Genomic DNA, 26,373 nt, shown 5'->3' on the forward strand with positions numbered 1-26,373 from the left:
AAGGCCGAGACACTGCCACCACATGTACACAACCCCACACGTTGCCACGGACAACTGCAAGTGACGAAAAGTGTCACAATGCACACATACAAAACCTCGCGCACAACAAACCGGGAAAGTGCACACATACAAAGAGAGGTTGCCAGGTGTAACCGCATGCACTTGACAGCAAGCTGTCTAGCAACAGCTCAGGCTGCTATACTGCCAAATACAATCATGTTGCCAGCGGCAACCACACGTGAGGCAACATACAAGCAGCCCTCACCATGTGGTTGACAATAAAACCAAACCACAGGCAACTGCATGGGTATCCAGGAGTCACGACCATAACCATGGTCGTGACAAGCGCTTCCACAATGGAAGCGCTCATCTCCGTGTGACACTGACTGTCCTGCCTGCCTAAAGTTAGTTGCGGGCCGGCGCGGGGGGGGGCCCCTAAGGACTCGGGGGCCCGGGGGCAATTGCCCCCCTTACCTCTATGGAAGCGCCGGCCCTGCGTGGTGTCAGAAGCGGGCGCAACGTCATAAAATACCACAGTAATTAAGAAATGGCAATATCGCAATATCTCTGTTTCTTATTACCGCAGTATATTGTATATACTGGTAAATCACCCAATACTATGCCAGCACCCTTACAGAAATGCTACTCTGCAATCTATATGTGGATTATGTAAATTGGTTCATGTGTATTACACACTCATTTATGACCTTTTAATCTTTCTTTTATGCAGGATGCAGGTTGTTGTAGTTGTTCTTCTCCTCCCATCAGTGGTTTCACGTCTGATTACGCATGATTACTGTGTACTTGGTGCTGGCCCTGGAGGACTACAAATTGCAAAGTTTCTGGAAGAGGCTGGAAGGGACTATGTTGTATTTGAACGCAGCCAGGGACCTGGTAACTTTTTTCATCATTTCCCAAGACACCGTAAGCTAATCAGCATAAACAAGCGCTTTACAGGACGCATGAACAAAGAGTTTAATTTTCGTCATGACTGGAACTCACTTCTGAGTCAGGATGAACTGCGGTTCTTTCATTACTCTCAGGACTTTTTTCCACATGCAGATGACATGGTGAAATATCTGCAGAATTTTAGTTCTGCTCTCAGTGTCCATTATAGCAAAGAAATCAGACATGTTAGACTGAAATCCAACCAGGATGCATGGCATGGTCATTACTTTGTCCTAGAGGATGAAACAGAACAGGAACACATGTGCAAGTAAGCATAAACTATTCTACTTTATCCAGGACAGGACAATAACTTCTGTGTGTATGTTGGGGGATTGCACTTCATTCTAAATGTATGTTGTCATTGAATGGGGCTGAGCTGCACCTAGGCCACTTGAATGATGAACGTGACATCATTGACCTAGGAAAAGCGAAGAGAAGGCCATAGTGCTCACAAGAGTCGGACCCCCACCGATCAGATACTGATACCCTATCCTGATGATAGGTCTTCAGTAAAAAAAAAAAAAAACTTTAACTTTGAAGGCCTGTTTATCACTTTTTAAAGCTTTATTCACATTCACACTCCAGAGCTGAAATCTTTTAGCATTTGTTGTTGGCTGAATACCTTCATGGTTATGTACAGTAAACTGAATACTGATGTAGGAAAAACAAAGTCTACCCCTGCATTACAAGATCTGTTTGAGAACAAGCCTGGCAATTATTTCCAACTAGTTAAATTGCAAATGTAACCCAGAATTACTACACAGTAATTAAAGGGGTTGTCTCATCTCGCCGTTACTAAGGCAAGATGAGACACAGTCCCGACCACCTTCAGTCCTGGAAACAGCAGGCTGCAATGTTAAAGGATATCTGTCAGCAGATTTGTACCTATGAATCTTGGAAGCTGAAGGCATCTGCGTTGGTCCCATATTTATATATGTCGTATATCTAAGAAAAATGAAGTTTTAGTATATACAAATGAGTCTCTATGAGCAATAGGGGCATTACTGTTACTCCTAGAGTCTTGGCTCTCTCTGCAACTGCCACACCCTCTGAACTTTGATTGACAGGGCCAGGCATTATGACGTTTACACTGCTTGGCCCTGTCAATCAAAGTGCAGAAGGCACAGCAGTTGCAGAGAGAGCTCAGTCTCTAGGGGTAATAGTAACACCCAAACTATTAAAATCTAAAAATTTATCCCATACGGTAAATGTCGTGACAGGAAAAAATATAAATCACAATGGCGAGTTTTTTTTTTTTTTAAAGACTTACTTTTTTAAAAGTATTAAAACAGGAACATCTATAAAAATATGATATTTCTGTAATTTTACTGACCCGGAGAATTAAGGTAAGAGGTCAGTTTTACCACATAGGGAACAGTGTAAAAATTAAACCCATAAAACTCTGGCGGAATTGCATTTTTTTTTATTTTTTTCAAATTCCAGCTCATTTGGAATGTTTTTTTTTTTTTTTACAGCTTTAAACTACATCATATGCAGCATTAAATGGTGCCAATAGAAAGTACAACTTGTCTTGCAAAAACCAAAGCGTTATGGCTCTAGGAATGCAGGGAGTAAAAAATGAAAAAGGAAAAATCGTTCTGTCAGGATGGGGTTAATAGTTTCTACCTGTGTTTATCAGTTGTTGTTTTTTTTATACTCTGTGTTGGGTATTCCCCTTTCTTTCTTAGGGCTCATGCACACAAACGTATTTTCCTTCCGCTTCCGTTACAGGTTTTTTGCGGACTGTATGTGGAACAATTCACTTCAATGGGGCTGTAGAAAATAAAGAAGTTACTCTGTGTGCATTCCGTTTCCGTTTGTCCGCATGGCTGTTCCGTAAAAAAGTAGCGCATGTCCTATTATTGTCCTCAAATTGCGGTCCGAGGCCCCATTCAAGTCAATGGGTCCACAAAAAATACGGAACACACACGGAACACATCCGTATGTCATCCTTATTTCATCCATATTTTGCGGATCCATACTATAGAAATGCTATGCCCAGCCTATATTGCTCATGTGTTTGGTGATTAATAAGTTACTGTTTCTGCATATGATCCGCAAAAAACGGATCAAAAACTGGAAACCATACAGATATGTTTTGTGCAATAACGGAACAGAAGAGGATTTAAATCAAAGAAAAAACAACCCCAGATACGGAACAACGGATCAATGAAAAACGGACTGCAAAACAACAACGGTCGTGTGCATAAGCCCTTACTCTGTGCACATTGTAGGAGAGTACCTGGGGTGGTGGTAAACGGGAGGTACGTGCCAGCGGGGGTCCTGGCCCCGCTGGAGTAAGAGCCGGAAAAGTGCATTTTGCAGCGGTTACGCTGTTAACAACGGATCCGGGCCGGCTCTTATTGGGAGCAGGCAGATATGCGGGCGGGTGCCTGTCTCCCCACGGTCCAGGCCAGGTTTTGCAGGGAAGGGTTAAAACCTGACCAGCAACAAGGGTGTGGTTCTCAGTGTGGAGTTTCTGTGTTCTCTGGCTGTGAGAGTGAGGAGTGGAGGTGAGCTGGGCTGCGTGCTGAGGCCTGTAAAGGAGTGTGCAGGGACCCGCAGCTGAATCCAGGAGGGATCCATGTCCTGTGGCTAGAAGCAGGACCCATGGACTTACTTCCCCAAGGAGAAAAGGTGACATTACTCCTGGCTTTAAATAGACTTTGCTTTATGTGACTGAAACAGGCCTCAAGTAGCCTGCAGCAGGGACTTGCTGTGTTTGAACTATTATTTTGCTGTGTGTGACCACCCTCCCTGTGAACTGCACCGTCTTTCACAAATCTGCACCGTGTGAATAAACAAAGCATTGTGTTTTACACTAAGACCGGTCTGTGATGCCTCTATACTGCACTCGCTACCACTGCCTACCAGAGCAGATCCCCACAACATATAGTTGTTTTATGTACTATTTTGCCCCTTGATAAATTATTTTGTTAGTGCTACAAGCATTTGTGTAGTGTGAAGATAACGAGGAAGCATCGAAAAACTATGAGAAACAAATTGTATATGTAAAAGAAAGATAAAATTAGCATAGCTGGAGACAGAGAGACTCGTTGCCAAAGAGAGTAAAATTAACCCTAAAATGTTCTTCAGTTATATAAAAAGTTTAAAGCTGAAAGTGTTGGCAGAGTTGATATGGGAGGATTTGTAAAGAGTGATGAGGAGAAAGCAAGTCTATTAAATATTTTTTTCAACACTGTATTTACTGAGGAAAAAAAACTGTCAGATGAAATGCAGAATGTAAAAGTAAATTCCCCATTAAAAGTGCCCTGTCTGACTCTGGAAGAAGTGCATTAAAATAGACAAATCACCAGGCCCCCCAGATCCTAAGAGAATTAAGTAATGTCGTAGACAGACCCTTATTTCTGATATTTAGGGACTCTAATGCTTAGCAAATGTGCTGCCAATATTAAAAAATGGGTCAAAAACAGAGCCCGGAAACTATAATCCGGTAAGTCTAACCTCTGTGGTGGGTAAATTGTATGAAAGTTTTCTAGGAGATGTTATCATGGAGTATCTCAGTGAAAATAAGCGTATAACTCCCTGTCAGCATGGCTTCATGACGGGTCAGTCCTGTTAAACTAATTTAATCAGTTTCTAGACTTGACCACGGCAAGTCAATGGATGTCATAAATATTGACTTCTCCAAAGCATTTGTTACTGTACCACATAAAAGGTTAGTATATTAAATGAGAATGCTTGGACTGGGAGAAAATTTCTGTATGTTGGTAAGTAACTGGCTCAATTATAGAAAACAGAGGGTGGTTATTAATAGTACGCACTCAGATTGGGTCACTGTCACTAGTGGGGTACCTCAGGGGTCAGTATTGGGCCCTATTCTCTTCAATATATTTATTAATGATCTTGTTTACTGTTTGCACAGTAAAATATCAACTTTTGCAAACAACACTAAACTGTGTACAGTAATTTATATGCAAGAGCACAATATACTGTTACAGATGGATCTGGATCGATTGAAGGCTTAGGCAGAGAATTGACAGATGAGGTTTAACACTGACAAATGTAAGGTTATGCACGTGGGAAGGAATAATGCAAGTCACCCGTACATACTAAATGGTAAAACACTCGGTAACACTGACATGGAAAATAACGAAGTGGACAACAAACAAAACTGTAGAAACTAGTGTCAGGAAGCTGCTACCAAGGCCAATAGGATAATGGGTTGTATCAAAAGGAACATATATGTCGGAGATGAGAACATAGTCCTGCCACTTTACAAATCGCTAGTCAGTCCACACTTGGAGTTTTGTGTTCAATTCTGGGCTTCTGTGAACAAGACAGACATAGCAGAGCTGAAGAGGGTTCTAAAGAGGGCAACTAAAATAATAACTTGAATGGGTGGACTGCAGTACCCAGAAAGATCAAAATTAGGGTTATTCAGTTTAGACAAAAAGACGGGGTGATCTAATAATTATGTATAAATATATCAGGGGTCTCTCCCATGATTTATACCTTTGAGTGCGATGAGGGGTCATCCTCTGCATCTAGAACAGGGGTGCACAAACCGTGGGCCACATTCGTCCCCCTGAGTCATGGTTTGCGGCCCCCGTCCTGCTAGGCAGAAACACAGCTGATCCTGCGATCAGCTGTGTTTCTGACCGGAGCACTGCACAGCGCTGGATTACAGCACCTGCTCATGCACTGAAGCAGGTTGGGCACCCAGCTGTAAGTGACAGCAGTAGACCTGAGGAGAAAGCAGAAGAGGTTTTATCAGCACTTCTCCTCATTGAGCACTCTGCAGTCTGGACCTGGTGATTACATGAGTAGTGCAGAGCAGCAGGGTTAGTAGACCCTGATCAGCTCTGCCTTGTACAAAAAAAAAAACAGCAGACTGGTTTCCCCTGTAGCTGGGACTCCTTTGGATTTCCCAGTTACAGTGGAAATGGTGAAAACAAAAAAAAAGTCTCCCAAAGGTCTTTCAGTGATCTCTTGGTGGCAAATTATGTGGAAAAAATATACATATAAAAAAAAAAAATTAAAACACAATAAAATAAAAAATATTTTTAGAAAAATCCTCTTGGGAGACATATGTGGCAAAAATATGTTTTAAAAAAATACAAATAAAAAAAAAAAAAAAAGTCCAAAATAAAAGTGTTCACTGTCCCCCAACGGTCTTTTTATGACCTCTTGGGGGACATATTATGTGGCGAAAATATATAAAAATAATAAGCCAATTATTAAAAGAAATAATAAAATATTAATAAAGTACAAATATAAGTAAAAAATTAAAAGGAGAAAGTGCAAAATACCAAAAAAGTTTCCTTCAAAGGTTTTTTATGACCTCTTGAGGGACATATTAAGCAGAAATATATAAAAAATTAAGTTAAAGAGGACCTTTCACCGGATCTTATCAATTGAGATAAGTACCTGTACTTGCGGGGTACATAGGGATTTATATTTATATTTTATGTTTTAGATTTATTTGGGGAAAACTCTACAAACTTTTTTAAAAAGACTTTTTATAAATACTATAAATATGCAAACTGATGCTGCATTGCCTGTTTTGTTAAAATAGCGCTCCTATGCTGACTGTGCCCCCTGGCATTTCCTCCGCTCGGTATGCAAATACAATGGGGAGGAGACGCAGTCTTTCTCTGTGGGCGCCTCCTTCTCCCTTGGCTGTAGCGCTGTCCAATCGCAGTGCAGAGCATCACAGCCTGGGATAAAAAACCTCCCTGGCTGTGACTATCTGTGCTGCAATTGGACAACACTAAAAGAAAATGCATAAAAGAAAAAACACCCACACCAACCAAGACCATCACCATTATTCTCCAATCACATGAAACTATACATATATAATGAAAGGACCGACACAAAATAGGGAATTAATTATAATTCAGTCAGTTTACATATTTAAAGGATAAGGAGCTATAGTTAGAAACAAAATTACTTTTTTTAAATGTTTGTAGAGTTTCCCCCAAATAAATCTAAAACATAAAATATAAATCCCTATGTGTCACGTAAAAAACTGTTACAAAAATTATTTTGGTAGTCCAACAAATACAACCGTTACAACCGTTTGAACCCTGTGCGTTAAATCACAAAAAAGTGTCTGGTTATTAAGGCATTTTCAGCCTGGTCATTAAAGTATTAACCAATGAGCACTTTCCCCAGTAGTAAGGTAAAGTGCTTACTGGTTATTGCATGGGGCCTATAACTGGGGGGCAGGAGGAGGTAATAACTACTGAACACCATCCTCTGCAGTGAAGGAAAGAGCTGATTTATGAATAGGAGGCAGGATGGAAAGTAATGTTGCCACTTTTCTGTGTTTTTTTTCTATAAAAAATATTTTTTTAATAAGTTCCAGCAGCATGGCCCCTGAAATAGAAGAGTCATACTTACCTGCTCCCCACTGCTCCGGTCCCCTGCACTGACCTCACTGCCTCTATCTTCCAGTCCCTTCTTTGTTCACACCTGGCAGTGCATGGGCATAGTCATACCCCGATCCAGTCAAATAGTAACATGCTGCTTGTGGCCACATCACCACTGAAGCCAGTTATTGTCTGGAGAGGTGCATGTGACCATGGTAATGCACTACCAGCTGAAAACAGCGCAGGGATCGGAAGGTGGAAGCAGTGGGGGCAGAGCAGAGGACGGGAGCTGCGGGGAGCAGGTAAGTATATATATCCTGTTTCAGGGGTCATACTGCATGAACTTGTTAAAAATCATTTTTATTGGAAAATCACTTTAAGCCTCTACTCAGGACAATTACTGATCTTCATAGGAACGCTCATTCCTGATAACTGGCCTGTAGAACTGTGCTGTCAATTGGCTGATAAAAAAGGAATCACTGGTTTGTCGGCTGATTTGCAAATTTTATCTGAGTGATGTACAATTATCGTCAGCACATCTCCCTGTGTAATCAGGAATGTGCTGCCGATAATCAATAGAACTGAATGAGGGAGCAATGACTGTAGTAGTGATCGTGAAAATCAAACAGCGGTGGCAGCATCTCCCATCATTCCATCTTTATTAGAGCTTCACAGCATACAAAAAATCAGCAACGTTTCGGCTGTGCAACAGCCTTTGTCAAGCATAAAAAACATATGGTAAAATTGCATATAAATACCCACACCCAGGAACACCCACAATTGTCAGAACCAATTAAACATAGCCATATCATCCACCCATCCCATTACCTCTCTGCACACAGACTCTTATACTAATCACATCACCTGTAGTTACCCTCTCCTTATCCGCAATGGTTTCAGCTGTGGTTCACATCCTCAAAACCACCCTGCGCATGTCCATGTAGCAACTAGCCCCGATCCACGTCACCCACGCGCGCCCGGAGCGAAGTCCCGCGATAGCTGACGTCAGAAACGGCTGACCACAGCATCATAGAGACTCTGCCCCGCTTGCCCGTGCAGACATGGAGCTATTCATCGCATTACCTAGGGGATGCAGCCACGTCAGTGAGTAGGGACCGCGTATGAAACAACCATGATTTATGGCCACAACTGAAACACACCGGGACAACATATATGCTAAATATCCACAGCGTGTCACAGTGGATACTGGTCAAACCATAAATGCAGTGTAAATAATTGTCATCTTATACTATTATCATACAGAACAGGCACTGTATAGAGCATATTACACTGCACCAGGCAACAGGTGTATCGTCTGTGTGTATAGATATATTAAATGGTGACACATGATATAGTAAAATCTGACCATTTTCTTAAAAAAGGAAAAAAGAATCCTAGCATGGGTGGGACCACAGCCCCCTATAGAATATCATAAAAACACTATCCATATAGAACACTGATGAGAATCATCCACCAACCTAATCAATACTGGCAACATTAAACTCTAGATTCAGCCCATATGGCTGTAGCGATCTCAAAGTATGGATCTATTTCAATTCCTTCCTCCTGAGTAATTTATTTTTATCCCCTCCCCTCCTTAATGGCCCCACAGAATCTATTGCACGAAAAGGGAGCTGGTTAATGGAGTGCCCGCAGTCAATAAAGTGTTTCGCTACCGGTTTTTCTATCATGGCCTTCCTAATGGTACTCTTGTGTTTATTTATTCGCTCCCTGAGCTCCATAGTGGTTTCTCCCACATAAATGTAGCTACAGGGGCACTGTATCATGTAGACTACATCTCTGGATCTACAGGTGTAGTATTCCCGAATCATGAAGGTTTTCCCACTATATGGATGGGTAAATAAATCACCTTTCATAATCCCACTGCAGTTACAACATGATAAACATGGAAATTACCCGTTTTCCTAGGTGCTGTTGTGGAAATTTTATTAGGATGTGGTGTATTTAATATATTGTGTATTGTCACCATGTCTCTCAGTGTCAGGTTAAACCATCGGAGTAGATATCTTCCTGTGTATGTCCTGTCACAGCTGCCGGGCGCAGAGGTCTCCGTCGGTGAATGGTCCATGTGCTAAGCACTGGGCTGTGGGCCGAGGGAGACTGATGTGTTCAGCAGAGCAGTGTTTTGTTGGCTGATGTATGGACGCCGGCTAGGGTCCCCGCGCAAGACGTGGATTTATTGGCTTGGCGTGGATGCATTTGTTAAGAGAACAATATATAAAAGGAACGTGCGTTTGTTGTCTCTAGTGCGCCTGATCAGCCGCTGGAGATAATGACGTTGTCCTGTAAATAAACATGCATGAGGATCATAGTAACTAGCATTGGTCACTGAGCAAGGCTGGATAAAGTTTGCTCCAGTGGTTATTGTATACATGTGTTTGTGAGCTGGCTATGTTCTCATCTTCCTATGTCATTACTTCCTTTATGTCATCACTTCCTGCATCCTTGTTATGGGCCAGCCCCTTTTACACCTTTTGTGAGTAAATAAAAGAAACAGACTGGGCAGGGGGAAGGGAGGAGTTGCCCAGGAGAATTCAAGCAAGATGGTAACACCTGTATCTGCCTCTGACTGCGGCTGAGGGAAAGGGGGTTTACATTTCCTTACACAAAGTTTGATGCGAGCAGATTACAACTATTAATATTTCTACAACAGTGCCAATAAAGTCTGTTTTTCTGTCCTAGCTCCGCCCACATCGGATTTGACTAGTCTGTCCGAATACAGACACTCCTGTATGCCATCATCGGGGGCGATGTAAATTCCCTCATGTCAGGCATTCCTCGATGGAGGATATGCCAATCCTTCCTGAGGATCTTAGATATCGCACCGACTATCGCCACCGAAGATGAACACAAAATGAATCCTGTTCTCAGTCCCTGTCCGTGTGGATCCACTCAAAACCATTTCACGATTGACCGCCAAAACTTTATTCCTAGTCCTCTGCAGTAAAGTGCGAGGATAACCCCTTCTCATAAACTTCCTGCACATCTCATCTGTTCTGGTAAGGAATCTGTCATCATCGGATACTATTCTTCGTACACGTAACAATTGGCTCCATGGTAGAGATTCTACCATACGTCGAGGGTGATTACTGTCATAAACCAATAATGTATTTTTGTCGGTCACTTTTTGGAAGAGATCAGTCCTGTTTAGAGTTGAGCGAACACCTGGATGTTCGGGTTCGAGAAGTTCGGCCGAATTTCCCGGAAATGTTCGGGTTCGGGATCCGAACCCGACCCAAACTTCGTCCCGAACCCGAACCCCATTGAAGTCAATGGGGACCCGAACTTTTCGGCACTAAAAAGGCTGTAAAGCAGCCCAGGAAAGGGCTAGAGTGCTGCAAAAGGCAGCAGAATGTAGGTAAATTCCCTGCAAACAAATGTGGATAGGGAAATGAATAAAAATAAAAATAAAATAAATAAAAATTAACCAATATCAATTGGAGAGAGGTCCCATAGCAGAGAATCAGGCTTCATGTCAGCAGAGAATCAGTCTCTTCATGCCATAGCAGAGAATCAGGCTTCACGTCACCCAAAACTGGAACAGTCCATTGTCAGATATTTAGGCCCCGGCACCCAGACAGAGGAGAGAGGTCCCATAGCAGAGATTCAGGCTTCATGTCATAACAGATAATCAGGCTTCATGTCACACAAAACTGGAACAGTCCATTGTCAGATATTTAGGCCCCGGCACCCAGACAGAGGAGAGAGGTCCCATAGCAGAGATTCAGGCTTCATGTCATAGCAGAGAATCATGCTTCACGTCACCCAACACTGGAACAGGCCACTGTCAGATATTTTTAGGCCCCGGCACCCAGACAGAGGAGAGGTTCATTCAACTTTGGGTTGCCCCGCAATATAATGGTAAAATGAAAATAAAAATAGGATTGAATGAGGAAGTGCCCAGGAGTACAATAATATATGGTTAAGGGGAGGTAGTTAATGTCTAATCTGCACAAGGGATGGACAGGTCCTGTGGGATCCATGCCTGGTTCATTTTTATGAACGTCAGCTTGTCCACATTGGCTGTAGACAGGCGGCTGCGTTTGTCTGTAATGACGCCCCCTTCCGTGCTGAATACACGTTCAGACAAAACGCTGGCCGCCGGGCAGGCCAGCACCTCCAAGGAATAAAAGGCTAGCTCTGGCCACGTGGACAATTTTAAGACCCAGAAGTTGAATGGGGCCGAACCATCAGTCAGTACGTGGAGGGGTGTGCACACGTACTGTTCCACCATAGTGAAATGTTGCCTCCTGCTAACACGTTCCGTATCAGGTGGTGGTGCAGTTAGCTGTGGCGTGGTGACAAAACTTTTCCACATCTCTGCCATGCTAACCCTGCCCTCAGAGGAGCTGGCCGTGACACAGCTGCGTTGGCGACCTTACTCCTCCTCTGCCTTCGCCTTGGGCTTCCACTTGTTCCCCTGTGACATTTGGGAATGCTCTCAGTAGCACGTCTACCAACGTGCGCTTGTACTCGGTCATCTTCCTATCTCGCTCCAGTGCAGGAAGTAAGGTGGGCACATTGTCTTTGTACCGGGGATCCAGCAGGGTGGCAACCCAGTAGTCCGCACACGTTAAAATGTGGGCAACTCTGCTGTCGTTGCGCAGGCACTGCAGCATGTAGTCGCTCATGTGTGCCAGGCTGCCCAGAGGTAAGGACAAGCTGTCCTCTGTGGGAGGCGTATCGTCATCGTCCTGCGTTTCCCCCCAGCCACGCACCACTGATGGGCCCGAGCTGCGTTGGGTGCCACCCCGCTGTGAACATGCTTCATCCTCCTCCACCTCATCCTCCTCGTCCTCCAGTAGTGGGCCCTGTCTGGCCACATTTGTACCTGGCCTCTGCTGTTGCAAAAAATCCCCCTCTGAGTCACTTCGAAGAGACTGGCCTAAAAGTGCTAAAAATGACCCCTCTTCCTCCTCCTCCTCCTGGGCCACCTCCTCTTCCATCATCGCCCTAAGTGTTTTCTCAAGGAGACATAGAAGTGGTATTGTAACGCTGATAACGGCGTCATCGCCACTGGCCATGTTGGTGGAGTACTCGAAACAGCGCAACAGGGCACACAGGTCTCGCATGGAGGCCCAGTCATTCGTGGTGAAGTGGTGCTCTTCCGCAGTGCGACTGACCCGTGCGTGCTGCAGCTGAAACTCCACTATGGCCTGCTGCTGCTCGCACAGTCTGTCCAGCATGTGCAAGGTGGAGTTCCACCTGGTGGGCACGTCTCATATGAGGCGGTGAGCGGGAAGGCCGAAGTTACGCTGTAGCGCAGACAGGCGAGCAGCGGCAGGATGAGAACGCCGGAAGCACGCACAGACGGCCCGCACGTTATGCAGCAGCTCTGACATGTCGGGGTAGTTGTGAATGAACTTCTGCACCACCAAATTCAGCACATGCGCCAGGCAAGGGATGTGCGTCAAACCGGCTAGTTCCAGAGCTGAAACGAGATTTCGCCCATTATCGCACACCACCAGGCCGGGCTTGAGGCTCACCGGCAGCAACCACTCGTCGGTCTGTTGTTCTATACCCCGCCACAACTCCTGTGCGGTGTGGTGCCTGTCCCCCAAACATATGAGTTTCAGAATGGCCTGCTGACGTTTACCCTGGGCTGTGCTGAAGTTGGTGGTGAAGGTGTGTGGCTGACTGGATGAGCCGGTGGGAGAAGAGGAGGAGGAAGCCGAGTAGGAGGAGGAGGCAACAGGAGGCAAAGAATGTTGCCCTGCGATCCTTGGCGGCGGAAGGACGTGCGCCAAACAGCTCTTCGCCTGGGGCCCAGCCGCCACTACATTTACCCAGTGTGCAGTTAGGGAGATATAGCGTCCCTGGCCGTGCTTACTGGTCCACATATCTGTGGTTAGGTGGACCTTGCCACAGATGGCGTTGCGCAGTGCACACTTGATTTTATCGGATACTTGGTTGTGCAGGGAAGGCACGGCTCTCTTGGAGAAGTAGTGGCGGCTGGGAACAACATACTGTGGGACAGCAAGCGCCATGAGCTGTTTGAAGCTGTCTGTGTCCACCAGCCTGAATGACAGCATTTCATAGGCCAGTAGTTTAGAAATGCTGGCATTCAGAGCCAGGGATCGAGGGTGGCTAGGTGGGAATTTACGCTTTCTCTCAAATGTTTGTGAGATGGAGAGCTGAACGCTGCCGTGTGACATGGTTGAGATGCTTGGTGACGGAGGTGGTGGTGGTGTTGGTGGTACATCCTCTGTTTGCTGGGCGGCAGGTGCCAACGTTCCTCCAGAGGCGGAGGAAGAGGCCGAGGCGGCAGCAGCAGAAGAGGTAGCAGGGGGAGCCTGAGTGAGTTCCTTGTTTTTAAGGTGTTTACCCCACTGCAGTTCATGCTTTGCATGCAGGTGCCTGGTCATGCAAGTTGTGCTAAGGTTCAGAACGTTAATGCCTCGCTTCAGGCTCTGGTGGCACAGCGTGCAAACCACTCGGGTCTTGTCGTCAGCACATTGTTTGAATAACTGCCACGCCAGGGAACTCCTTAAAGCTGCCTTTGGGGTGCTGGGTCCCAGATGGCGGTGGCCAATAGCAGACGGACTCTTTTGGCGGCGGGTGTTCTGCTTTTGCCCACTGCTCCCTCTTTTGCTACGCTGTTGGCTCGGTCTCACCACTGCCTCTTCCTCCGAATTCTGAAAGTCAGTGGCACGACCTTCATTCCATGTGGGGTCTAGGACCTCATCGTCCCCTGCATCGTCTTCCACCCAGTCTTCCTCCCTGACCTCCTGTTCAGTCTGCACACTGCAGAAAGACACAGCAGTTGGCACCTGTGTTTCGTCATCATCAGAGACGTGCTGAGGTGTTATTCCCATGTCCTCATCATTAGGAAACATAAGTGGTTGTGCGTTAGTGCATTCTATCTCTTCCACCCCTGGGGAAGGGCTAGGTGGATGACCTTGGGAAACCCTGGCAGCAGAGTCTTCAAACGGCATAAGAGACTGCTGCATAACTTGAGGCTCAGACAGTTCCCCTGATATGCATGGGGGTGATGTGACAGACTGATGGGCTTGGTTTTCATGCGCCATCTGTGCGTTTTCTGCAGAAGACTGGGTGGGAGATAATGTGAACGTTCTGGATCCACTGTCGGCCACCCAATTGACTAATGCCTGTACCTGCTCAGGCCTTGCCATCCTTAGAACGGCATTGGGCCCCACCAAATATCGCTGTAAATTCTGCTGGCTACTGGGACCTGAGGTAGTTGGTTCACGTGTGGCTGTGGCAGAACAGCCACGTCCTCTCCCAGCACCAGAGGGTCCACTAACCACCACGACCATGTCCGCGTCCCTTACTAGATGTTTTCCTCATTGTTACCGTTCACCACAATAAGAAAAACATTATTTGGCCCAATGTATTGAATTCAAATTCAGGCCTTTTTTTTACAGGCACTTAACACTATCTGGCTATCTATTTAGGTACCGTATTACACTAATACAGGCACAACAGTAACAACAGATTTAGCTGAATATAAATTTTAGGCCTATTATTTAGGCGCTGGGTGACAGGTATGCTTTTACCGACAGAATTATTTAAACTTGGAAATGCACGGTAGCGTGTGAAGTTATTGAGGATGACACTATCCGCACCTTCAATCTAATATACCCTTTTATGGATAGATTTAACCTTGGCCTGATAGTAATTCCCTAAATTTGTGGTTTCTGCTCTAAGTTGGGAATTGTATTTCAACCCAGAACAAAAACTGTGCTTTGGCAGACACTAAATAGATTGACCAGCCACAGCAGTATCAACAGATTTAGCTTAATATAAATTGTAGGCGTAGTATTTAGGCGCTGGATGACCGGTATACATTTACGGACAGAATTAGACTTGGAGATGCACGGTAACGTTTGAAGTTATTGAGGATGACCCTATCCGCACCTTCAATCTAATATACCCTTTTATGGATAGATTTAAAGTTGGCCTGATACAGCAGAAACCACTGATTTAGGGAATTGCTAAGTTGGGAATTGTATTCAACCCAGAACAAAAACTGTGCTTTGGCGGACACTAAATAAATTGACCAGCCTCAGCAATAAACACAGATTTAGCTGAATATAAATTTTAGGCCTATTATTTAGGCGCTAGGTGACAGGTATGCGTTTTGCGGACAGAATTATTTAAACTTGGAAATGCACGGTAGCGTGTGAAGTTATTGAGGATGACACTATCCGCACCTTCAATCTAATATACCCTTTTATGGATAGATTTAATCTTGGCCTGATAGTAATTCCCTTAATTTGTGGTTTCTGCTCTAAGTTGGGAATTGTATTTCAACCCAGAACAAAAACTGTGCTTTGGCAGACACTAAATAGATTGACCAGCCACAGCAGTATCAACAGATTTAGCTGAATATAAATTGTAGGCCTAGTATTTAGGCGCTGGATGACCGGTATACGTTTACGGACAGAATTAGACTTGGAGATGCACGGTAGCGTGTGAAGTTATTGAGGATGACCCTATATTAAAATACCCAGATATTAAAGAACCTTAACATGTATAGCTTGGAAGAAAGACGAGACAGAGGGGATATGATAGAAACTTTTAAATACATAAAGGGAATCAACAAGGTAAAAGAGGAAAGAATATTTAAAAGAAGAAAAACTGCTACAAGAGGACATAGTTTTAAATTAGAGGGGCAAAGGTTTAAAAGTAATATCAGGAAGTATTACTTTACTGAGAGAGTAGTGGATGCATGGAATAGCCTTCCTGCAGAAGTGGCAGCTGCAAATACAGTGGAGGAGTTTAAGCATGCATGGGATAGGCATAAGGCCATCCTTCATATAAGATAAAGCCAGGGGCTATCCATAGTATTTAGTATATTGGGCAGACTAGATGGGCCAAATGGTTCTTATCTGCCGACACATTCTATGTTTCTATCCGTACCTTCAATCTAATATACCCTTATATGGATCAATTTAAACTTGGCCTGATACAGCAGAAAAAAATTATTTAGGGGATTGCTAAGTTGGGAATTGTATTCAACCCAGACCAAAAACTGTGCTTCGGCAGACAGCAGACAGTATTACAATTGGCTAGCCACAGCTTAAACACCAGATTTAGGGTACTGCTATTTTGGCCAATTGTATTTTACCCCTCAATAAAATAGCAAGCACAGCCAAGCCCCTGATGTAGAATATAGCAAAAAAATAACCACACTATTGATGGTTAAATGGACTTGGTGGCAGCTTGTGCTGGCACACCACAAGACACAAAATGGCCGCCGATCACCCAAGAAAAAAGTGACATAAAAACGCTCTGGGCAGCCTAAAAACAGTGAGCAATTAAATAGCAGCAGTTCAATGATCCACAGCTGTAGATCGATCACTGAATTAAAAGTTTGTGCAGAGTTAATCACTGTCTAATCTCGCCCTAACAGCAGCTGCAACCTCTCCCTACACTGATCATAGCAGAGTGACGTGCGGCGCTACGTGACTCCAGCTTAAATAGAGGCTGGGTCACATGCTGCACTGGCCAATCACAGCCATGCCTATAGTAGGCATGGCTGTGATGGCCTCTTGGGGCAAGTAGTATGACGCTTGTTGATTGGCTGCTTTGCAGCCTTTCAAAAAGCGCCAAGAAAGCGCCGAACCCGGACTTTAACGAAAATGTTCGGGTTCAGGTCCGTGTCACGGACACCCCAAAATTCGGTACGAACCCGAACTATACAGTTCGGGTTCGCTCATCCCTACTCCTAATTTCTCCATTCTCAATGTAGACGCGTACATCAAGGAATTGTAACTCTTCCATTGATGGCGTCAATGTGAATTCCAACCCCGGAACACCACTATTCAAATGGAGGTGGAATCGCTTAAGATCATCTTCAGTCCCACCCCAAATCATGAAAATGTCGTCGATGTAGCGCCACCAGCATAGGACCCTCCCAGAAAAATGGGAGCGATATACCAATCTGTCCTCAACCTCCGCCATGAAGATGTTAGCGTAGGTGGGGGCCACATTGGACCCCATGGCCACACCCCGCTTCTGTTGATAGAAGGTGTCCCTGAAGAGGAAGTAGTTCCTCCTCAGGACCACCTCCAGGAGGTTGAGGATCAGATGGCAAGCGCCCAGGGAGAGTCCCATGCCGGCCAGGGCCACATCGACGACATTCAAACCATAAGTGTGGTCAATAGAGGTATAAAGTGAAACAACATCAAAGCTTACCAACCTAAATTCACTGAGTAATACAATTGCTTTTAATTTTGAGAGAAAATCGCCAGTATTCCTGACATATGAGGGAGCCGAGGTTGCATGGACCAGCAGGACCCTATCCAGGAATATAGAGACAGTATTGAAGACAGAGCCCCTGCCCGACACGATAGGCCGGCCAGGGGGATCCACCAAGCTCTTATGTATTTTGGGGAGTATGTATATCACAGGGGTAATCGGTTGGCTGACTCTGAGATACTCATTGAGATCATCATCAATGATCTCTTTATCTCTTGCCTTATCCAGAATGCCCCCTATGATATGCATAATATTTCATTTGGGATCCCCTCCCAAAACCTCATAGACCTCTACATCACCTAACTGTCTCATAATCTCCCCAATATACCTGTCTGTGTCCATGACAACCACGGCTCCCCCCTTGTCTGCTGGCTTAATAGTAAGTTGTTTATTGCACTCCAACTCTTTAATGGCATGCCTCTCTACAGTGGATAAGTTGGACCTGTGTTGTTTCAAATTAGTACCTTGTAACTCTGCAATCTTTCTTTTTACAATAGCGATGTATGTTTCCACTTCATGGTTATTTTGTCGGGGTGAAAAGTTACTTTTGTTCCTCAACCCATATGTTTTGCATGACAGTTCCCCATTTACATCATCCATATTGGACCCAACATTAACAGTATTAGTCATAGAAAAAAAATGCTTTCAATCTTAATCTCCTAAAGAAGCATTGAAGGTCTAATTCAAACTCAAACCAGTCCTGTAGGACAAAAGGTAAGGCCACGGCTCAATACACATATCTGGTCATGACTTAATTCCACAGAAGAGATATTCACTACCAGATCCCTCATTTCCTCTGGTTGCGTCTCGTTAGTCTGCCTTTGTGGGGCCCAGACTGTGTCGGTGGTAGATCTTTTAAGAGGCCGGTAGTGTTTCTTTCCGCCCCTTCGATATCCACCTCTCCTGGTTTTCTTGCTGCCTTGAAAAAATTAGATGACACTGATTCATCCATTGAATCTGATTCTCCTGTGGTGAACCCAAATCGACCATGATCAAATCTTCTGCCCTTTCTCCGCCTGGATACTTTCTGTGTCTGTGATGATTGCCAATTGTAGACTTTACCAGACTGATAGCCGTCTAGATCTCTATGCCATTTGTCCCTTTTCATGTGCTCAACCTCTGACCTGTGCCGCTGTACATGTTGTGTCACTTTTTCTTTCTGTCCAGCAAAGTCCTCTGTGCTCAGAAGACCCTGGATCTGACACTCCAGTGCATTTAAGGATAACTTTATGGTGTCCACCTCTTTTTGTAAATAATCAATGTTCAATAACATAAGTTCGAACGAATACTTGTTGTTCACCGCCTCAAATGCTTTGCCAAATTCAGCGTTATTGGGGAAAAAATTAGGGCGCAGATGGGATCTTAATCCCCTTGAGATCCTTTGACTTTTAACATTATTGGTTTATGACAGTAATCACCCTCGACGTATGGTAGAATCTCTACTATGGAGCCAATTGTTACGTGTATAAAGAATAGTATACGATGATGACAGATTCCTTACCAGAACAGATGAGATGTGCAGGAAGTTTATGAGAAGGGGTTATCCTCGCACTTTACTGCAGAGGACTAGGAATAAAGTTTTGCGGTCAATCGTGAAATGGTTTTGAGTGTATCCACACGGACAGGGACTGAGAACAGGATTCCTTTTGTGTCCATCTTCGGTGGCGATAGTGGTGCGATATCTAATATCCTCAGGAAGGATTGGCATATCCTCCATCGAGGAATGCCTGACACGAGGGAATTTGCATCGTCCCCGATGATGGCATACAGAAGGAGTGTCTGTATACGGGACAGACTAGTCAAATCCAATCTGGGCGGAGCTAGGACAGAAAAACAGACTTTATTGGCACCTAGGAAAACTGGTAATTTTCATGTTTATCATGTTGTAACTGCAGTGGGATTATGAAAGGTGATGTATTTACCCATCCATATAGTGGGAAAACCTTCAAGATTCGGGAATACTACACCTGTAGATCCAGAGATGTAGTCTACATGATACAGTGCCCCTGTAGCTACATTTATGTGGGAGAAACCACTATGGAGCTCAGGGAGCGAATAAATAAACACAAGAGTACCATTAGGAAGGCCATGATAGAAAAACCGGTAGCGAAACACTTTATTGACTGCGGGCACTCCATTAACCAGCTCCCTTTTTGTGCAATAGATTCTGTGGGGCCATTAAGGAGGGGAGGGGATAAAAATAAATTACTCAGGAGGAAGGAATTGAAATAGATCCATACTTTGAGATCGCTACAGCCATATGGGCTGAATCTAGAGTTTAATGTAGCCAGTATTGATTAGGTTGGTGGATGATTCTCATCAGTGTTCTATATGGATAGTGTTTTTATGATATTCTATAGGGGGCTGTGGTCCCACCCATGCTAGGATTCTTTTTTCCTTTTTTAAGAAAATGGTCAGATTTTACTATATCATGTGTCACCATTTAATATATCTATACACACAGACGATACACCTGTTGCCTGGTGCAGTGTAATATGCTCTATACAGTGCCTGTTCTGTATGATAATAGTATAAGATGACAATTATTTACACTGCATTTATGGTTTGACCAGTATCCACTGTGACACGCTGTGGATATTTAGCATATATGTTGTCCCGGTGTGTTTCAGTTGTGGCCATAAATCATGGTTGTTTCATACGCGGTCCCTACTCACTGACGTGGCTGCATCCCCTAGGTAATGCGATGAATAGCTCCATGTCTGCACGGGCAAGCGGGGCGGAGTCTCTATGATGCTGTGGTCAGCCGTTTCTGACGTCGGCTATCGCGGGACTTCGCTCCGGGCGCGCGTGGGTGACGTGGATCGGGGCTAGTTGCTACATGGACATGCGCAGGGTGGTTTTGAGGACGTGAACCACAGCTGAAACCATTGCGGATAAGGAGAGGGTAACTACAGGTGATGTGATTAGTATAAGAGTCTGTGTGCAGAGAGGTAATGGGATGGGTGGATGATATGGCTATGTTTAATTGGTTCTGACAATTGTGGGTGTTCCTGGGTGTGGGTATTTATATGCAATTTTACCATATGTTTTTTATGCTTGACAAAGGCTGTTGCACAGCCGAAACGTTGCTGATTTTTTGTATGCTGTGAAGCTCTAATAAAGATGGAATGATGGGAGATGCTGCCACCGCTGTTTGATTTTCACGTATTCTCTGGCTGATTGGATCCGCGGCTGGTGCGGGGCTATTGCAACTCCCTACAACAAGAACGGACCGTTGAGTGCTGCTCCTGCACTTTTGTTTGTAGTAGTGATTATTCCTCCCCATTCACTTGGCTTGTGTAATAGGCTGATGCAAATGAGCACTGATCGACTTTTTTATTTATTTGCGGCCCCTTGAAATTAAGCAATGTGACAATGCGGCCCTCAAACCAGAAAAGGTTGTGCACCTTAAAAAAGGATTCTTTGCAGTAAAAGCACTGGAACTCTCTGCCTGAGGAGGTGGTGATGGTGAGTTCACTAAAAGAGTTCAAGAGTAGCCTGGATGTATTTTTGGAGTGTAATAGTATTACAGGTTATAGTTACTAGATTTCTGGAAAATGGTTGTTGATCCAGGGAGTTATCCTCATTGGAGTCGGGAAGGAATTTTTTTCCCTAAAATCAGTGTATTTGCCTGTGGATCAACTTTCAGGATAACAGGTTGAACTGGATAGACAGATGTTTTTTTCAGCCTTACAAACGATGGGGGTCATTTATTATCAGATATACGCCAATATTTGGCGTATATCTGTCGCAGATTCGGTCGAAAAGTAGATTTGCCGCAGAATCTGCCACTTTTTCTTACTGATGATGGTCTTGTGATGGGGTTGTGATGTGGGCAGGGAAGGGGGCTGTCCGGCCCATCTCATTTATCATTTTCTACGCCTGTTTTAGACAGATGGCGGATGCGCCTAAGTTATGTAGAGACCGGCGCCCTGTAACTCTGGCTCATCCACAGCCAGTGCATGGGTTATTAAGACCAGCGTCTAAACTGTCTTAATAAATGACCCCATATGTTGCTATTGTATTTAGTACTAACATCTTAAAAGCAGTGTCAATAAAATGGAAAAGAGGGGTCAGCTGTGCTCTTCCCTCATACCTCACGTTACTTCCATAATATAAGATGTTGTCAGGCCATATTTTATTGCTTCTGTGTAAGCTACCAGATGGTGGATGGTGAAGTACACTTTAATCTCTCATTTTAGCATCATAGCTTTGGCTCTGATGGTAAAGTGTTTATGTGAACTTGCATAAAGTTGTAACTAAACTTCTCTGTTGTATTTATATATTATATACTCAGAATGTGTTAATGTAGTAATAATAATAATTTTATTCTGTTTCAGTGTTCTTCTGGTGGCCACTGGATTGTCCTTGGCTAATAAATTGAAATTTCCTGGAGAAGAGTATGTAGAAGGCTATGAGACCATTTCAATAGACCCATCCAATTTCACAGGACAAAGTGTACTCATTTTGGGACGTGGAAATTCTGCATTTGAAACTGCTCAAAACATCCTAAGCTCCACTAATTTTGTACATATGATTGGGCGTTCCAGAGTCCGACTGTCCTGGTCGACACACTATGTTGGGGATTTGAGGCAAGTAAATGAAGTATTGCGAAACAAACTCTATTGGTGTCATACTACACTGTGTGAAGAGTATGTCTTAAATGGAAGGTCCACCTTTCCACCTACCTTTACTGCTCCACTGCATATAAAATTTAAAATATGAAACAATGTAGCCAACTAAACTCTGTGTAGTCTGATCCTGCATTCATAATACATAATACATAATTCATCTTCTTGCTTATGTAAACTACCAGGGGCGTACACAGAAATCATTGGGCCCCATAGCAAGAATTTAGATTGGGCCCCCATGCCCGTTCCTAGTCCCTCCCACTATGCACCCTGGCTCCTCTCACTACCCTCCCTAACTTCTCCCCTGCCCCATCTCGTGCAGCAGTACTTACGCTGGAACCCAACAGACCCATTATAGTGAATAGGATCTGGTAGGTTCCAGCAGTGTTCAGCATATATTGACAAAAATCTGGGGCATTACATGATGTAATACCACCCAACTTTCCTGCTGTCCAGCATGGCACATGCACATGAGAAAAGACATGAGAAAAGTTTGATGAAGTGAGTGAGCTGAGTGACCCCCTCCCCCTGCCTTTCCATGTTCTTATTATCTGCTTTTATGCCTTGCAGGATAGCAGGAAATCTGAGTGACATTACATGATGTAATAGCACCCAGCTTTTCTGCTCTCCTGCATGGCACATGTGGAGAGACATGAGAAAGCTGAGTAACACAACCCTCATATCTTCTCATGCCTCTGCACTTGTGCCATGCAGGACATCAGGAAAGCTGAGTCACATTACATAATGTAGTGACACCCAGCTTCCCTCCTGTTCTGAATGGCATATGTGCAGAGGAATAGCCTGGGAAAGCTGAGTGACCTTGCCCCCTTCCACACACATACACCTCTGCACTGTCCTCACCTACAAGTCCTCACTTACTTCATTACTGGTTGTGGCAATCCAGAGGAATCGGGCGGGGGCGGAGCTAACATGCAGGAGGCGGAGCTAGCAGACGGGAGACAGTTAGGAAGATAGACAGGGGCGGGGACTCTCCTCCACTGCAGGGCCCCCCCTTCCTCACAAGCCCCATAGCAGCTGCGTGGTCTGCCTATATGGTAGGTACGCCACTGTAAACTACTAAGGATTAGGCCATATTCCCCAGTCATCTCCATGACAGGACATCCTGAGACTGACTTTCCTCTGATAGGAAATAACACATAGAGAGTTAAACCCCCTCCCCTTTCCTCCACCACCAGTGTTTTTTCCAGTCCTGCCAGGGAAGGAAGCATCAGAGAGGTGCTGCGTGACTCTGTGGGGTTTTCTGGCAGTAATTTTTATTTTTCTGTTTAACCTTACATTTTTAGCAGGCCAAGGGTCAGATCCGGGGTCCGACTCTCCCTCCATCAAGGACTGTGTCCGGGACCCGGCTTTTCCGGTGTCCCCGGCAAAGTTCCCTTTTGCGGCCGTCCAGGCGGGTTACATGCACAGAAGAGAGGGCGGCCGGAGCAAAGCTATGACGTGATTCCCTCCTGCCTCTGGGTGGTGACATCGGATGCCAGGGGCGTGGCTAAGTGCCCTCACGTCACATCCACCATCCCAGGTCCTTACGCAGCCCATGTGTATATAAAGTGCAGGACCTGTGAGAATATGGCGTCTGGCACTAAACACCCTTCTCTTAAGCAGTAGCAGCGACAGCGTGAATGGGACCATTGCCATGAGCTTCCTTACCATGCCAGGCTCAGGACCAGAGCCTACCCCCATTCAAGGAACAATGAGTAGCCTGTATTACCCTCTTGTGGATGACCCTTTTCCCCCTTGTATTTTTAGGGAGAAAAGGAGTCATCCTCCTCTACTAAATTAAAATCCAGGAAGTGTGGGTTATGCTCTAAGTATTTACCTTCCTCTGTGACTAAGCCCCTTTGTACGGACTGTACGACTAAGATGGTCAAAGGGGAATCCTCTAGTTTTCTGAGGGATATCAGACTTCTGCTTAACCCCTTTACTACCAGCACCGTACATGTATGGTGCTGGAGCGATGGGCAAACATCGCGCCCGCTCATGCATGCAACGAGCCCCATGGTTTCAAACAGCAGAGACCTGCGGCTAATGACCGCAACCTGCAATAATTGTGATCGCGGTCAATTAAGCTTTTAGATGCCGTGATCAGGTGAGATCACGGCGTTTAAAGGGTAAAAAACCCGAAAGCTCGCAGGCCAACATAAGAAATAAGCAATTCTGAACAATAATGGATGTAAAAAATCCATGATTGTTCAGAAAGTAAAAAAAATAAAAAAAAATTATATCACCCCCTTTCCGTAGAATAAAAAATTAAACACATAAATAACAAAAAATATAAACATCATGGGTATCACCGGGACTGAAAACTATTAAAATATAAATACATTGCTTCTCTTACACAATTTTTCTTTTATAAAATGTGATCAAAAAGTCACACACATTCCAAAATGGTATCAATAAACACTTCAGATTGTCCCGCAAAAGATGAACCCCTACACAGCTCAGTAGATATAACTATAAAAAAGTTATGGGGGGTCAGAACATCGTGATGTAAAAAAAAGATATTTGACAGATGTATTTTTTCAGCCTTGTAAACTATGTTACTATGTTCTCAAAGTTTACATTTATTTTTACACTATTTAGACATAAAAAAAACTATACATGTGTGGTATAATTGTAATTGTACTGACCCAGAGAATGAAGGGCACAGGTCAGTTTTGCCGCAAACGGAACGCCATGGGAACAAAACCCATAAAACGGTGGAGGAATAGCATTTTTCTCCAATTCCACCCCATTAGGAATTTTTCCCCCGCTTTCCACTACATTGTATGCCATATTAAATGGTGGCATTAGAAAGTACAACTTGTCCCAAAAAAAATAAGGTCTGTGCTTCCAGTTCCTGATAGCGTGCAGAAATTAATCAGAGTGGAGTTGTAACGATCGCGTACACACACACACACACAGGGGGGAGGGAAGTGACCACTGCGCTCCACCCTTACCCCTGGCCCTGCCTACTTGCCTCGCGTGTCCTAATGACAGGGGACAACTGGACGGCAATCCCTAGCTTGGAATAAGTGAAGGGATGACAGACAGACAAAGATGACAGACAGACAAACAACAGAACGTGAACGGACCGAGTCAATACCAGGAAAGCTACAAAGTACAAATGGAGCAAGCAGAGAATTGTCAGGAGAAGTCGGGGTCATAAATACCAGGAGAGTCTAGAAGTACCAAAGGAGTCAGCAGAGGATCGTCAGGAGGAGGCCGGGGTCAGAATACCAGGAGAGCAGCAAAGTACACGAGGAGCAGGCAGAGGATCGTCAGGAATTCAGCAGGAGGTAAGTACGCCAGGAAAGACAAAGTCACAGGTGGAACCTAAATTAACAGGCAACCTGTGGCCAGCAGGCTGCCTGTATTTATAGTGGGGAGTGAGGGTCATGTGACGTGGCCAGCGTCAAATGACCGACAGACCAACCAGTCGAGCACCGAGTGATCAGCTCGGCGCTCAAGGCAGACTAAGGAGCAGGGGGCCTCTAAGCTAGCAAAGCTGCCCTGGGAATGAGGTCAAACACAGATCATCGCTCCCGAAGCTAAGCAGCAGGTCTGCGGCTAATGGGAGACCGAGTGCACCTTCGGAACCTCGTTACAGGAGTGCCAGAAAAGGGTTCTTTTATTCTTCGTGGGATTAAAAGATGCTACCCATTTGATGAGGAATATTGCATCGACTGAGAATCAATCCCTAGGGTGGATGAACCTGTAGCTAAAGTAGCTGGATGCGGCCCAGTTGATAGACCCTATAGACAGAAAGGCGGAAGTCTTCTAAAAAGTTCTTGAGAAGCTACAGCAGTGCTATTGAAACCAGTGATGGCTGCAACATCCGTAGCCCACACTCTTAATGTATGGCTGGAGCAGTTGAAGCTTCACCTAATAGACAAGACCCCTAAGGACCAGATTTAGGTAGTCTTCCACTTGCATATGGCGATTAGTTTTCTAGCTGACGCTTCCGCTGAGTCTGTCTGTATTTCTGCTCGCACAGCTGTACTCTCCAATACTATTTGGAGAATACTTTGGTTAAAGGCCTGGTCTGATGATATCGCATCTAAAAACAAAATTTCTCTTTCTTTTCATGGTCAGTACGTGTTTGGACCAGAGCTTGGTAAGATTTTAGAGAATGCCACGGACAGAAAGACGGGGTTTTCAGAGGATAAATCTTGTTCCAGGGCCCAGTTTTTTCGTGGCAGACAGTACCATCGCGA

The 26,373-nt window shown here is 44.7% G+C and overlaps 1 protein-coding gene across 2 annotated transcripts in view; it reads left to right on the top strand.

Annotated features, from left to right (window-relative positions):
• Positions 1-26,373, top strand: part of FOXRED2 (FAD dependent oxidoreductase domain containing 2) — a 692,701-nt gene that overhangs the window by 7,379 nt on the left and 658,949 nt on the right. For both annotated transcript variants that reach the window (XM_040407426.1, XM_040407427.1), the window contains exons 2-3: positions 731-1,216; positions 21,869-22,120. In XM_040407426.1, coding sequence (XP_040263360.1) covers positions 731-1,216; positions 21,869-22,120 — 738 coding nt within the window. The remainder of the gene's footprint in view (positions 1-730; positions 1,217-21,868; positions 22,121-26,373) is intronic.

Source organism: Bufo bufo, chromosome 9 (assembly GCF_905171765.1).
Source record: "Bufo bufo chromosome 9, aBufBuf1.1, whole genome shotgun sequence".
NCBI lineage: Eukaryota > Metazoa > Chordata > Amphibia > Anura > Bufonidae > Bufo > Bufo bufo.